This window comes from Microcebus murinus, chromosome 8, assembly GCF_040939455.1.
Source record: "Microcebus murinus isolate Inina chromosome 8, M.murinus_Inina_mat1.0, whole genome shotgun sequence".
In the NCBI taxonomy this organism is placed as follows: domain Eukaryota; kingdom Metazoa; phylum Chordata; class Mammalia; order Primates; family Cheirogaleidae; genus Microcebus; species Microcebus murinus.
The window spans coordinates 64072488-64087133 of record NC_134111.1 but is presented as its reverse complement, the minus strand read 5'-3'; the positions used below and the strand labels follow the sequence as shown (position 1 = coordinate 64087133).

Here is a 14646-nt window from a genome sequence, read left to right as displayed (position 1 = left end):
CAGGCAACCTACAAAAATTTGACTTTTGATAACTTTCATTGTAAAAGATAGCAATCAATATAAATTAGAATTCGAAGGACTAACAAGTTTAAGAGACATTTTTAAGCTAGGAGCCACTTCTTTACACATTTCTGGAAGGAGAGGCAAAAAGGAAGCAGTGTGAAGTAAGAGATTAAGTTGAGGAAAGGGTTCAATATGTAACCCTTTATATGTAGGCATATATTTTTAAAATACATTTTTGTCCTATATAGCTTGCTGTATAAGTCTATCACTGGTGGCCATTTTTTACTTAATTATTGGTTACATTTTTAAGCTCCATGTAGGCAAAATGCTGTTTGTCCAAAGTACTCTATATAGATGTTACTGTCAATGAATATTTATTATTTAATTTATACTAGGGCATTTTTTAATTTAAACTGTAAGTTGATAAAGATGTCTGTATTGAGTAAAGCATAAGAAGATATTAAATGGAAGTTGTTATTGATATTATTTGGCTTAAAAAATAAATGGAAATGCTCTGTATTGTTTTATGACATATATTGACCAAAAAAAGTAAAACCTTTTCTAGGTGCCTCATAACAAGCTTAGGGGCAAAATGACCTAACTTGAAGGTGCTCTAGTATTTTTATCATAGTTTTAATATTATACATTCTAAAAGTATTACTTCCTCTCAGAAGGTACACTTACAAAAATGAAAAATGCATATAATATGAAAATAATCAAGTGTTCAAATATCACAATTAAGAGGTCACTTCACTTTCAAAATGCAAGGATATGTGATGTCAACAATTTTGCTATCTTGAGTTTAAGACTCCAAGACTATCTCTCATAGGTCTCTGGATCATCAGTAATCTGACATTTTTTTGTTTATATTATCAGGGTCTTTTAAAGTATTGAGTTAGTTGCTTGCAGGTGTTCCCAACACAAAGAAAAGATAAATATTTAAGGCAATGGACATCCCAGTTACCCTGGTTTGATCATCACACATTGTATACAGATATCCAAATAACCTATGTACTCTAAAAATATGTACTATATATATAAATTAGAAAAGTTAAAAATAAATAAATAAAAAGCAATTATACATTAAAATCCAGAGGGGTTTTTTTGAGAAGTTTGAAAATCTAGAAAGTGGTCCAATAAACTTGTATGAAAACAAGTGACTAGTATTGAATATCTGCTGTGTCCTTTAAGTTAGTGTGCACTCTCCAATTCATCACTATGTGACCATTTCACACATTTGTGTCATAGCTGGGCCCAGCTGACATTTGAGTTTATGATTCCGAACCTAGACACAATTTATGTCAAGAAATTATTATATATGTTATATCTGATTCCTTACAAAAATTAAATCTAAGACCAGCATATTTAAATATATGGGTATTTTTAATGCTTGATTCTGCACCAAACTGTTAAGCCCAGGGGTCCTCAAACTTTTTAAACAAGGGGCCAGTTCACTCTCCCTCAGACCGTTGGAGAATGCACACTGTGGGCCAGGGATGAGTCGGCTGCTAAGCAGGACAGGCAGCAGTGGCAAAAACACCCGGCGGGCTGGATACATGTCCTAGGCAGGTGGCATATGGCCCATGGGCCATAGTTTGAGGATGCCTGCTTAAGCCTATTAAATTAGGATATGAACATGTAGATAAAATGCCTCAATGACATACAGAGACATTTTTGGCACTTAAGTTTAAGGATTCTAGAACTAGTCTTTTTTAAGCTGCTATATTTTAAACTAGTCAAAAATGTATATTTTTAAGAAATTACATTGTTTAGAGAAAAAACAGCTTGATAATTTTATTTTGGGCCTTCTTTCAGTATTTTGACAGATAGCTAAAAACCAAAGTTTTTGGACTGTTCTACACCACTGTTCAACTAACTCTTTTATGTTCATATCCAAGTGTCTTGGTCTTTAGGAACATGCATAGAATCTTAATTATTATACTAAGGGGAATTTTCTGTACAACAATTACATGTTAATTATGCTGAAGTTGTCAGGTTATTAAGATATATTAATAACTTCATATTTGAGATTTGTTGTTGCTTTATTTTTGAACCAATTTCTTTCAATAAGTAGTGGCTTGGTGCATTTAGGCAGTGGTGACTCTTTCAACATTAAGTTTTGCATAAATGTGACAAGATAAAATGTCATAAAAGTATTTGAATTCTATCAGTAGATATTGAATACAAATAAACAACAAACAAAAAAGCCAGGAGCAGGAGGCTCACATCTGTAACCCTAGCACTCTGGGAGGCGGGGATGGAAGGATCGTTTGAGGTCAGGAGTTGGAGACCAGCCTGAGCAAGAGCAAGACCCCTTCTCTACTAAATATAGAAAAAATTAACCAGGCATGGTGGTGTGAGCCTGTAGTCCAGCTACTTGGGAGGCTGAGACAGGAGGATCCTTTGAGCCCAGGAGTTTGGGGTTGCCATGAGCTGACACCATGGCACACTAGCCTGGGTGACAGAGTGAGACTCTGTCTCAAAATATAAATAAATAAGTACCAAACAAAATAACTGCATTAAAGATTAAACAGTTCTGTGGTAATACCTACAGAAATATTAGAATGATACTGAAATTTCATTTTGTGCCATGAATTGTATTGGCAATATAGATCTTCAAAGACTCTTTTTAAATGTAAAACAAATGACTTCAAAATTAAAATATGATTGATCACATTCATTAAAATAGCAGAGGTTCAAAATTCAACTTAGAGTTAAAATTTAAGAAATAAATTAAAGAAATAAATTTAAATTTAATAAATCTCTTAAATTAAATTTAAGAAATAAATTCTTTTAAATTTATATTTTAAATTAGTTTTTTCTAGTTAAAACATTGGAATATTAAAAATAACCCTAAAGACAGGGCAAGACAATGGTAATGTAAAACGTTCTGGCAGATCTTTATCAGTTGCCATACTGATTCATACTTTTGAAGTTCATGGTTATGGCACATTTTCAACATCACGTTTTAAAGAAGATTTAAAGATAATGACTAATCTAGAACTTACAGCACCAAGAATGTATTTTTTCAGATTCTAGATCCATAGTTGGTTTACATTGGTCCCTTAGCTGTCAGACCTATTATCTTACAGTTTTTATAAGAATCTTGCATGTTAAATGGGTATGATTGTCTGCCTATTACAAAGAGGAAAACTGAAACAAGAGGCTAAATGACTTGACTGGGTACTCAAGGTCAGAACTGGAATGGGAACATTATTCTATCTGCCCACTAGGGTTCACTTTTTTAGAATCCTCTTTTGTGCAACTAATAATTATGAAAGTGGAGTTGTGCACTCCTAATCATTTTTTGTGGGTTCCAAACCAGTGTTCATGTTTAAAATTTTTGCCTTTGTTTAAAGATTCACATTCGACTTGTATAATTGAGAGTTTTTAATCTGCTCTTGCCCATCCTGACTTCAATAGTAGCTGAGAAAACACTACAGGAAAATAGGTAGGTTTGTTTATCCACAATGAAATACACATTTTAGGTTATAATTGACCTACCAAATCTAATCAGTGGCCACACAGTTATTATGTAAAGGTAGAATTTTATCTAACACTGGGTTTAATTGAAAGGAAGACCTTTGTTTTACTCAGCAATAGAAAATCTGATATTCCCTAGGACTACAATTTTAGTCATTTGATTTCCTGGCAATAGTCTGATTTGGTTAAAAGCTTCTATAGTCAGAAAAGTAAAATGTAAGTACCCAAACACAAGAAACAAGAGGAACAATTTGATTTAACTTGTTATGCCCACATCTTATAATGAACAATCTTATGGAGGCATTCATGAAGCTGTGAGGGCAGAATAAACTTTTTCTAATATAAATACAAGCAGTATTGCCATGTGAATGTAATAAATGGAAATCAGATTGTTCCTAGATAATTAGTACCAAATGGTGGAAAACCCAACCTCTAATCTCTTGCCAAACCACTGGAACACAGAAAAAAGCAAATAGCACAGTCAAGTAACGGAAATTTCTCAGTGTATATAAATGACTGTATAAAATAAGAACCTAATTTCTAAAACTAGTGAAAACAGTTCCACAATCTAAGTGTGATACAGAGGTATGTAATATAGGTACTAGCAAAGGCTAGTTCATTTGCCAGAAAAGGGACCCATGATTGAACCATTTGAGTGGTATTTAGTAGACATATAATAAGTACTCTGTTTAAGTAAAAAACAACAACAACAACAAAAAAAAAACAAAAAAAAAACTACAAAACTTTTTATACCCTGAAATGTTATACATTTACATAAATTAATACTTGAGAAAATGAAAAATAGGAGCTTATTTTTCCTCATTTATCCTGAGGAATTTCTTAAGTGAAAAAGATTTGGAATAAATATTAAATGTATACGTTCTAATAGCTAGGAATGTCATAATTTTCATACTGAACAAAACCAATAGTCTCATATTATTTTCTTTAGCTAGAATTAAATTGCATAACCTCACAGTGGCCAAATTTACACTGGGCAGAGTAAAACAATAAACAATAGTCCGAATCATGATAGGAAAAGGACAAAGTTTTTTTACTCAAGTACTATATTATGAGCCCAGCCCCCCATTTGGATTCCAGATTTGTATATCTGATCATCTATAAACATCTCAAATTGACTCTTTAGTTGACAGAGGTAACAATTGCAAAAGTGAAATATTGATTGATTACCCCTCAACTCCTCCAAATAATGTCTATTTCAGAAAATGACATGACCACCCAGTCAGAATAAAACTCTACAGAATATTCCTGACCCCTTTTTTCCCTACAGCTCCCAACCAACCTATCAATAAATCCTGCAAGCTCTACTTCCAAAATGTATGAAGAATCAAGCTATGCTCATCATCCCAACGGACAGAATTCTAGTCTAATGTACTCTTCTCCCTCTCCTAGACTATGGAAATAGCCTCCTAGCCTGTTTCTAGGATATCACTTTGATCTCTAATGGTCCATGGTGAACACAGCAGCCAGATGATTTACAAATCCCCTGGTTGAAACCTTTCAGTAACTTCTCACTGCAATTTTAAAAACTGTAAAACCTTTGCCACGGCCTGCATGGCCTTATCACATCTCAACCCTGACTCTCTCCAATGTCATCTCCAACCTTTTTGGTTCTCAGTCACTATGCTCCAGTCACTATGCTCCAGCCACAAAAGTATTGTTACTGTTTTCAGCCCTTTGCATTGGCTTAGTTTTTATCATTCAAGTCTCAATTCAAATGCTACCTCCTCAGGAACAGATTCCCTGATCAATTTCTCTAAACGAGTCCTCAGTCAGTCTCTTCTATTCTGCTCCATTTTATTTTATATGAGCTCTGATAGTATATATGAGATATGATTTTTAAAAGTTATTTATTCATTTACTTATGTATTTATTACCTATCCCCTTTTCTCTCCTCACGGGATGCAAGTAACTTAACATCTACAATCGATAAAGTGTTAAAACCCAAAGGCTTGAAACATCATATGGCCATAGTAGATGTTCCATAAACATTTTACAAGCTTCCATAGCACATCACAACGGCATCAAATATATACATTTGGCAAGTGAGATGAAATCAAAATCAAAGTAATATGCATTGCAGCATATACACTATGTCATAAATATATCATTTCAAAATTCAAGTGATGAATTAGTGGGACTACAAAAAACAAAAACAAAACAAAAATGTATATACCACAAAACCTTGAGAGAACTTCTTAGTATTCTTGAATATTTTTATTAAAAGTTTGAACCTAAAATCACATAGTTTGCAACTTCAAAATCTATCAGTATGACCAGTTTGTATTGATGAACAAACTACATAAATGACTGAAAATCATCTAAGAAATAGCAATCTTTCTTTAGGGTGTCTCTGAGGAGAGTGGAAAAGTGCTCCTAGGTTCTTACGTATGCAATGATTCCTTAAAGACAAAGGCTATCCATGGGATCATTCTGCTGCATGGGGCCTCATATTTTAAATTTATGATTTAATATAGAATAAAAGGATCAATATTTCTAATGAAGACTGTCATTTATTATTAGAAGATCTGGTACATTTTAATTATTGCCTTGTATTAACAGAAATTCAACTTTGACTTTGGATCTCTTGTTAGGGACAGTGACTTGTAAGTTTTTAGTTATCTAATTGAATTTTTTTTTTTTTTTTTTTTTTTTTTTTGAGACAGAGTCTCACTTTGTTGCCCAGGCTAGAGTGAGTGCCATGGCGTCAGCCTAGCTCACAGCAACCTCAAACTCCTGGCTCAAGCAATCCTCCTGCCTCAGCCTCCCAAGTAGCTGGGACTACAGGCATGCGCCACCATGCCCAGCTAATTTTTTGTATATATATATATGTTAGTTGGCCAATTAATTTCTTTCTATTTATAGTAGAGACGGGGTCTCGCTCTTGCTCAGGCTGGTTTCGAACTCCTGACCTCGAGCAATCCGCCCGCCTCGGCCTCCCAGAGCTAGGATTACAGACGTGAGCTCTAATTGAATTTTATCAAAAATGTTTCTACTTATTTTTCTCTTGCTTCCCATATCTTACTTTATCTGCTATTTTATCGCAGACTGATAAGAAGAATAGTATACATACCAGTAATTTAGAATATTTTCATTTTCTACATTACTTTTAATGCCACAAAACCCAAAAATTCTATTCCTACCTTTGTTCTTTTCCTCTTCCCAAAGAGAATATTTTAAAGCTAAGATTAGAGATAAGTTTTCTATTTTACTTTGACTAGCAATTACTTAATGTGGATTATATTGTGTGTTGAGCAGAAAATCCTGCTATTTCAGACAATCATTGTTTTTAAGTTTATTTTTATGAACCAAATTATAGCATTAAATAATTTATGGAAAACTACTTTTGAATTAGTGTTTTCTTACATGGCACCCCTTTTTAATAAGGGTCACTTCTGTGTAACTTAGGAAAATTTGATTCCCAGTAGGATCAAGGTCTGTTGTAGGCTGGTCAATTGCGAAGAGCTATTGGTTTTAGGGGCTTCTCTCACTATAACACACTAAAAGCTCACTGAGAATCTGATGCCAAATTAATTGAACACATCAACCCCACCTATATTGTAATTTCTATGTGCATAATGGGATTCATAATTCACTTCAGTGGTTCTTCAATGTATAGATTGCTGCTTCCAATCTTTTAAAACAAACTGCTGAGAACTTTAGCAGTTTTGGAGCATTCTAACTTTCAGTCTTATAAGCTCAAAACAAACAAATAAAAGCTACAGACTCTCAGTTTCAGAGTAATAAATTCAACAGGCATTTATTTTGCTATCCATGGGGGCAGTATGTGCGGTACTTTGTGTTCTGGCTATGTGTCCTATAAAACTAATGTTCAAATTTCATAAGAAAGAACAGATGTAAAACATTCTAACTTAATAGAAATTTGCTTTGCTGCAGATACATGGTGAGCTATTAAATAAGAGATATTAATCCTTTATATTTTAATTATTTATAATTTGCATTTTCTATATTTCAAATTTAATAGTTTGAATCTTTAACAAATCTTCAAAAGTGGATGGATATTTATAAGTATGGTAACTTTTTTATGTATTAATGCTAAATTATTGTAGGTAATTAATTTTATTAATTTTAATTTATTTTTAATATTAGAAACTTAGGAGCTCATTTTAACAGATGTGTAATAAATATTGCTGTCCTTCATGTTATACTAGTTTATTTTACAGCTATACAACTAAAATCGAAGATGAAAGGCAAACATACTTGTTAATAAAAAACATATTAGAAAATGCCTATAACAATATTTTTAAAACCATTTGAATTGATACTTTTAAGATTGGTATGTCACCAATTGCATTTTAAATTTCAGCATTTAATTTTACATTTAAATGTTAGCAATTTAAAAATGGTCTTGAATTCACTTTGTTTTAAGAATCAAATAATTTCTATTTTTTCACATATTTATTTGTGGTGGAAACAATTAAAATCTATTTTCTTAGCAATTTCAAGTATATATTACATTGTTATTAGCTATAGTCACCATGTTATACAACTGATCTCTTGAACTTATTCCTCTTGTGTAATTGAAATTTTGTATCTTTGACCAACATCTCACCTTAATCCACCATTCCCTCCTCAGCTCTGCCCTAGCCCTTTCTACCATTCTACCCTTTGCTTCTATGAGTTTAATTTTTTTTAGCTCCCACATATAGGCTAGATCATATGGTATTTGTCTTTCTGTGCCTGGCTTATTTCATTTAACATAATGTCATATGACAAGATTTTAGGAGCTGAAAAACTATGTGACAATTTTTTAAAGTTAAAATAAAGAAATGTACACATAAAGGTACTACTGTGACAAAAGGATATAAGTAGATCATGGTTTTAATTTGTCATTTGCATAATAATGAATGACAATAAATTTATTACATAGGTGTACAAGTGTGAAAAGTGATTTAGAGAAAATGATTTCCTTTTAAATTTACCTTTTTAACTGTGGTCTTTGAAGCATTTTATTCAGATAAATTTAGACTGACATGAACACAATGCCTAAAATAATTATTAAATTACCTAACTTTAGAACAGTTAATCCATTTTAATAACTGGCTATTTTAATAACTTAATTGTTTATATATAACTGACTCTACCACTGAGAATTGCTGAATAAATGGATATACTCACAGTCTGTGTTTCATTTACCTAAAAACATGCATGCTTGCAATGGTTATATCTGCCAGATGGTCAAAGAAATTGAAGCAAGGGTCATCTTGTTATTCTTCCTGCCCCTTGCCTTTCTGAAAATGACTTCATAACCATGTGAGATCACAAATGCACATTCATAACCCCAACCCTGACCCGCCTTCTCAGTTATACCAGTGGTAATCCAGAGCAGCGTCTGCTTTGGGGAGATATTAATAAAAAGACAGGGCACAGTTTTATCAACATACTCAAAACCTCTTTGCTGCTCCCAAATCTACCTTGTTCCTCAAGATGGTATCAGATACTCAGCTGTTCTTCCTCAGAGAAAGAGTATACATAGTGAACATGCTTTTGGGTTGCTTGCAAGATGGTGACGAATCTTATTTTACTCCATTGTCTACACAAAGGCTAAAGCAAAGCTACTCTTCATATGTGATGAATTCCAGAAACAACTACTTTATTAAAACTTGAAAAAATAACTTCCCCTTTATTTATCTTTATATTACTAGTTTGTTTCATAGCATGGCTTATAATAAGACTTTTGACAAGACCCAAAAGGGTGTGTGTTTCATTTTGAGAACAAAGGTAGGAGGAGTTTGGGTGATGTTCTATTCCTTGGAAGGAGGGAGATAAGAAAAAAACCATAATCCTGGTAAGCAGCAAACAGTGAATAATAATAATAAAAAAAAGAATATTATAATAAAGGCAGAATCTGAAGAGGATGTTCCAGTACCTCATTGTGCATAATACAGGTACATCCGTACCTCACTCCCAATCTCACTCATCTTGGCTACATCAGCCCCACTGGTACAAACCATATGCCAAGCAATGGAAATACCAATTCATTCAGTAGGAAGATGGAAATGGGTGATTTTAGAGGAAAGGAAGGTTTTCTTGACTCATTTTCAGGGCATTCCAAGTTTTAAACCCTACATGCAACTTTTTCTAGAAGCATTATTCTTCACAATGATGAGCTAGTGAGCTACTCTAGTATTAGATTTAATTATGTGTGTGTTTTCATGTGTGTGTGTGTGTGTGTGTGTGTGAATGTTTTCATTGAGTTTAGCCTATGTATTGAACCAAAATGGACTTCCAAATGAAATTTTGCAGCAAAATTTTTTCAGTGCATAGTATTATGCCATAAGTTAGATATTACATATTTTTGCAGTGCAGAATAATGTATATATTTTAAATGACAATATCAGTCATACAGATGATTCAAACAGAAAAAAAACCTCTTCTCCTTCTCCTAATTATATTTTGCCTAGAAAAAATATTGCTTTGAATTCCACCTCCCTCCAAAAATATTCCCTTCACCAAAATCATGTAATAATGATATCATACATGGTATTGGGAAAAGAATTTCAAAACTGTGACAAGTCAAACATAAATAATTTAACCACAAAGACGTGAATGTTGTCTATAGAGATTACCACTCATTTTAGTTTCTGGTATACAATTGCCTCAGCCCCAGTGGGAACTTGCTATGTAATATAAGAAACCAGATTCAGTCTTGTTAACAGTCCAATTCCTATAATGAAGTTCAGTACTCCATGGGAAGACTGGAATGGGTCATTAAATCTCACCTCAGTAAATAGTAATCAATAGGAATCAAAGAAGAATATGCCACAAAGAGAAAAAGTATATTAAAACTTAAGGCCAAATTGAAGATTGAATTATGTTGGAAAACACAAGGGAAAAAGCAACATAGAAAACAACTCTGGCTTGAACTACCCTATGTGATTTTAACTATAAATTAACCTTGTTTATCAGCTTTCATCTCTATCCATGTTTAGTTTTAAATTACTGATCATGAAGTATTATTTGAAATATTGCAGAACTAGTGATACAGAAATGTTTTATTACCACACAATCTGTTTCTAAGGAAAATATACACATATTCAATATACTTACTGGAGATGTTGATACTTGAGTTATTCTTAACTTGTTTTCCAAATCATGTACTTTATTTTTCAGTTCCATATTTTCTGTTTCTAAGTCTTGAATCTAAAAAGCAAATAATTATTGAATACCTTTCAGATACATTTCCTTGAAAAATATTAACTATGATATTGACTACATTAATTAATAGGATTTTATGTTCTTTAAAATTGTAATGTCCTCTCCTGTGCACAGGGTATAAAATTATTTGATGAAGCTTGGGAATTATTGAAGGATTCTAGGTCACTGAAAAAACATTAAATTTAAACTACATTTTTATGTGTGTACAAATCCTATATTCCTAACACCTCATTTTTGTGTTTTCTTGTTGCACTGTGCAATCTATACCCATAATCTTGGAGTACAACCGCAAGACAGTGAAACTTGCTCATGATGATTCTGAAGAGTGGAGAAAGGGTGTAATTTAATTACAAAGGAATCTGATCTGCATGGGAAACCACTTACCCAGCATCTGCTGCTTCTGCTGCTCTGATCCCCATGAGAAGCATCAGGAAGTGAAGCAAAGTCACATGAGAACACTAAGTTCTTGTGGGAATTCAATATAAAATAGTTAAAACTGTGCAGGGGATCAGGAATGAAAAATTACAGGACCACAGTGAAAGCCGTTCCAATCAGTGTAGGGGAAATTTAATGGCAGGCCTTCTAAATTTGTTTGATGATATGCAAGTTTCCCTGTACTTACATCACACAAATGTGAAACAACAAGCTTAGTTTACTCACTCTTTTCTGTAACCCTGCAATCTGTTTTCTTGTTTCAACATCTTTTCCTCCAGATTCTAGAAATTTCCTGTATGCCAGGTCAAATGCTTGGCCAATTGTTAAAGTTATCTCTTCAGCCTTTATAAAAATCAAACAAAGAAGATCGGCATTTTAATAATAATATGTCGAACCTGTTCTTTGAATTAGAAAAAACATTCATATGAGGTATTCTAAGACAGTCACAGTAAGTACTTCAGAAGGGAAATGGCGGAAGTGGCCGGTAGAGATGTAGTAAACGAACAAAGGATTTTATGCTAACATAATAATTCAATGCCTGAGTACAATATTGAAAACAAGAGGGAGAGATTAATAAATAGCTGTTGAAGTTAGAAAGTTGCAAGCAAGAGTTCTTTCTTTCCAACTTGTCATCTTTTTTATTGTAGCATTTTTTCCTAGTTGTTTTCCTTTCTTCCTCCAATATTTAGTGCCTATTAAATGACAGCACAATGCCAAATGCTGTTTCTCTTGTTGCTTTGCCACTTATTTTCTTTCCCAGTGAAAGGGTTTGTTAAACCCTGGGCAGGTACCTTGAATGAGGCAGACTGGGTGGTGTCTGTGGAAAACTTGAGATGTGCCCTGTAAATGAAACAACTGCTACTCACTTCCAGTTAATTGTTGCCCAGTGGAAATGAACAACTCCAGTCCAGAATTTTCAGATCTTAAAAATGTGAGATGAGGTAAGAAATATGAAATTTTATATGACAGCTCTCAATTTTAAGTGATGATAAACAGTTTGTATGTTTGCAAAGCAAATATGCCAATGAACAAAATATATCTGTCCTCTGAATTTGGCCTCTAAACGATTTACAATCTCAGATCTATCAATTAGAAACTGCCACAAATTTCCTAAGTTGACCATCTCATCTTTTCTCCATTCATTACTCCACTGATTGCATGATGTCTTCTACAAAGTAAACACTAAATAAATATTTATTTTCTTAGTATCATAAAGGAATTTGGTAAAGTCATTGATTAATTTAATGCATTACAAATATCGTATTTAGTAAGACACCCCAGATAACAAAAAACTAATAATAATATTAAATATTGAAAGTGTAATTCTTTAACTAATCTATTTCAAATCCTAATAGTTTATGATGTACTAAGATCAACCTAAAATGAAAATATACTTTATTAACAAAATATAGATTATTTGATATTATCTTTTGTAGTTCATTATTTGTTAAAAGAAGGCTTTAGCCACAAAAAATATTTATAGTGTTAATAAAAAATGCAAAATATGTACATAAAATTATGTAAGAAGCCTATCTGTTCTTGAAAACATAGGGAAAATATAATAAACAACAAGCCACAATTAAAGCTACTAAATAAATGATTCAAACTAATGAAAAAAATATGTATAGAAAGAAATTTGGTTGTATTAGGTGTTAGAATTATGTGTAATATTAAAAAGTAGTAAAATTGGATTTGATTGGTTATAAGATTATGAAGGATTTTTTTTCTGTTTCTAATTTCAAAACTTTAGGTAAGATGTTTATATTTATTTTATAATAAAAAGACACTTTTAATTATAGTTAATTTTTAACCTTTTAAATTATGGGTTCGATGTTCCTTTTAAAGAGACATTATGTTATCTTCAAATACTCAATTTATATACCATAGAGAATCATTTAAATGGTAACATTGTTGATTCATCATTGAGGGTATTGGACTTCATCTAATTATTTATTTACATTAATGTCTTTTAAGAAACTATATTCTTTTTATAACAATAAATCTTTATAGAGCATTTAGGTATCTGTGTACATTTCCTCACTTGATTCTTAATGACTCTGAGGTGAGGATTATTTTTATGTCCATAATCATATGATGAAACTGCAATTCTACAAGATTATACAATTTGCCTAAAGGCTCACTGTGGAAGCCTAGAGTTCAAATTCAGAATTTATGATTCTCCAGCCCTCACATATTTGGGGGGGGGGGAGGAAAGAGGATAAAATTTATATACAGTGAAATGCATCAATCTTAATTGTAAGATCAGATGTATTTTGATAAATTTATATTCCAATATAACCACCATCTCCTTAAGTATCAAAAATATTTTACACCCCCCTCAGAAAGTCTTCTATGCCTACTTTCAGTCAAATAACACCTATAATGGGCAACCATTGCTCTAGTTTCTATCATCATAAGTCAGATGTGCTTGTCCTTGACATCTATGGAAAAAATATATAGTATTTATTAATTTGTGTCTGGATTCTTGTACTAACCTAATGTTTTTGAGTTTCACACATGTTGTATGCATTAATACTCTAATTGATTTATCTTTTTTCCTATATAATAGGCATCCATGGTGTTTTCAGTTATTTAGTTATTGTGAGTAAAACTACTACAAACATTCATGTAAAATATTTTGGTAGACATGTGTTTTCATAAATACCTTGAATGCAATTGCTAATCATAGGATAGGTCTACATTTAACATTATATGAAATTGCCAAACTGTTTTCCAAAGTAATTATGCCATTTTATATTCTCACCAGCTATAAGAGTTCTGGTTGTGGCACATTCTCACCAACATCAGATACTGATAGTCTTTTTAGTTGTAGTCCTTTCAGTGGATGAATGATGTTATATCAACACATTTCTAATTTGCATTTCCCTGTTGAATAATGATATTATCCTGGTTTTATGTGCTCATTGGCCTTTTTAATATTTTCTGTATGAAGTAGATCCTTGATCAAGTCTATTGCACATTTTGTATTCTTTTTTTTATGTTTTATTATTGATTTTAAGGAGTTCTTTATATTAATATATTCTAGATACAAATCCTTTTTCAGATATATGTACTGAAAATGTAGTCTCATAGTATGTGGCTTGCCATTTCATCTGATTAATAATGTTTATAGATTAACAGAAAATTTTTTACTTTTGATAAAGTCCATTGCATCCTATTTTTGATCATGTTTAACAAGTGCTTTTGTGGTCATTTCTAGGATATCATTCAATGTTCATTCCATTCAATGTTCATAAAGATATTCTGTTTTTTAACGAAGGTTGTGTATAAGACTATAGAAGCTTCTATTTTATGCCTATGATCCATCTCAAATTACTTTTATGTAGCATAAGTAGAGGTTAAGTCTTTGTATTTTTTAATATATTTAGTTCATTGTTCCAAAATCACTTGTCAAAAAGACTTCTTTCTCCATTGAATTTTCTTATCATATTTCTGGAAAATAAATTGACCATGTATGTGTGGGTATTTCTGAAATCAGGCAATATGTGTCTCCCAATTTGGTATTCT

At 32.2% G+C, this 14646-nt stretch overlaps 1 protein-coding gene across 5 annotated transcripts in view; it reads right to left on the bottom strand.

Moving 5' to 3' along the window:
• GULP1 (GULP PTB domain containing engulfment adaptor 1) overlaps positions 1-14646 on the bottom strand; it is a 269468-nt gene that overhangs the window by 23575 nt on the left and 231247 nt on the right. For 3 of the 5 annotated variants that reach the window (XM_020288299.2, XM_020288298.2, XM_076005742.1), the window contains exons 8-10: positions 11344-11460; positions 11068-11091; positions 10576-10668 (exon numbers count right to left, since the gene is read on the bottom strand). In XM_020288299.2, coding sequence (XP_020143888.2) covers positions 10576-10668; positions 11068-11091; positions 11344-11460 — 234 coding nt within the window. The remainder of the gene's footprint in view (positions 1-10575; positions 10669-11067; positions 11092-11343; positions 11461-14646) is intronic. The other 2 variants (XM_012779464.3, XM_012779467.3) reach the window with 1 other exon arrangement.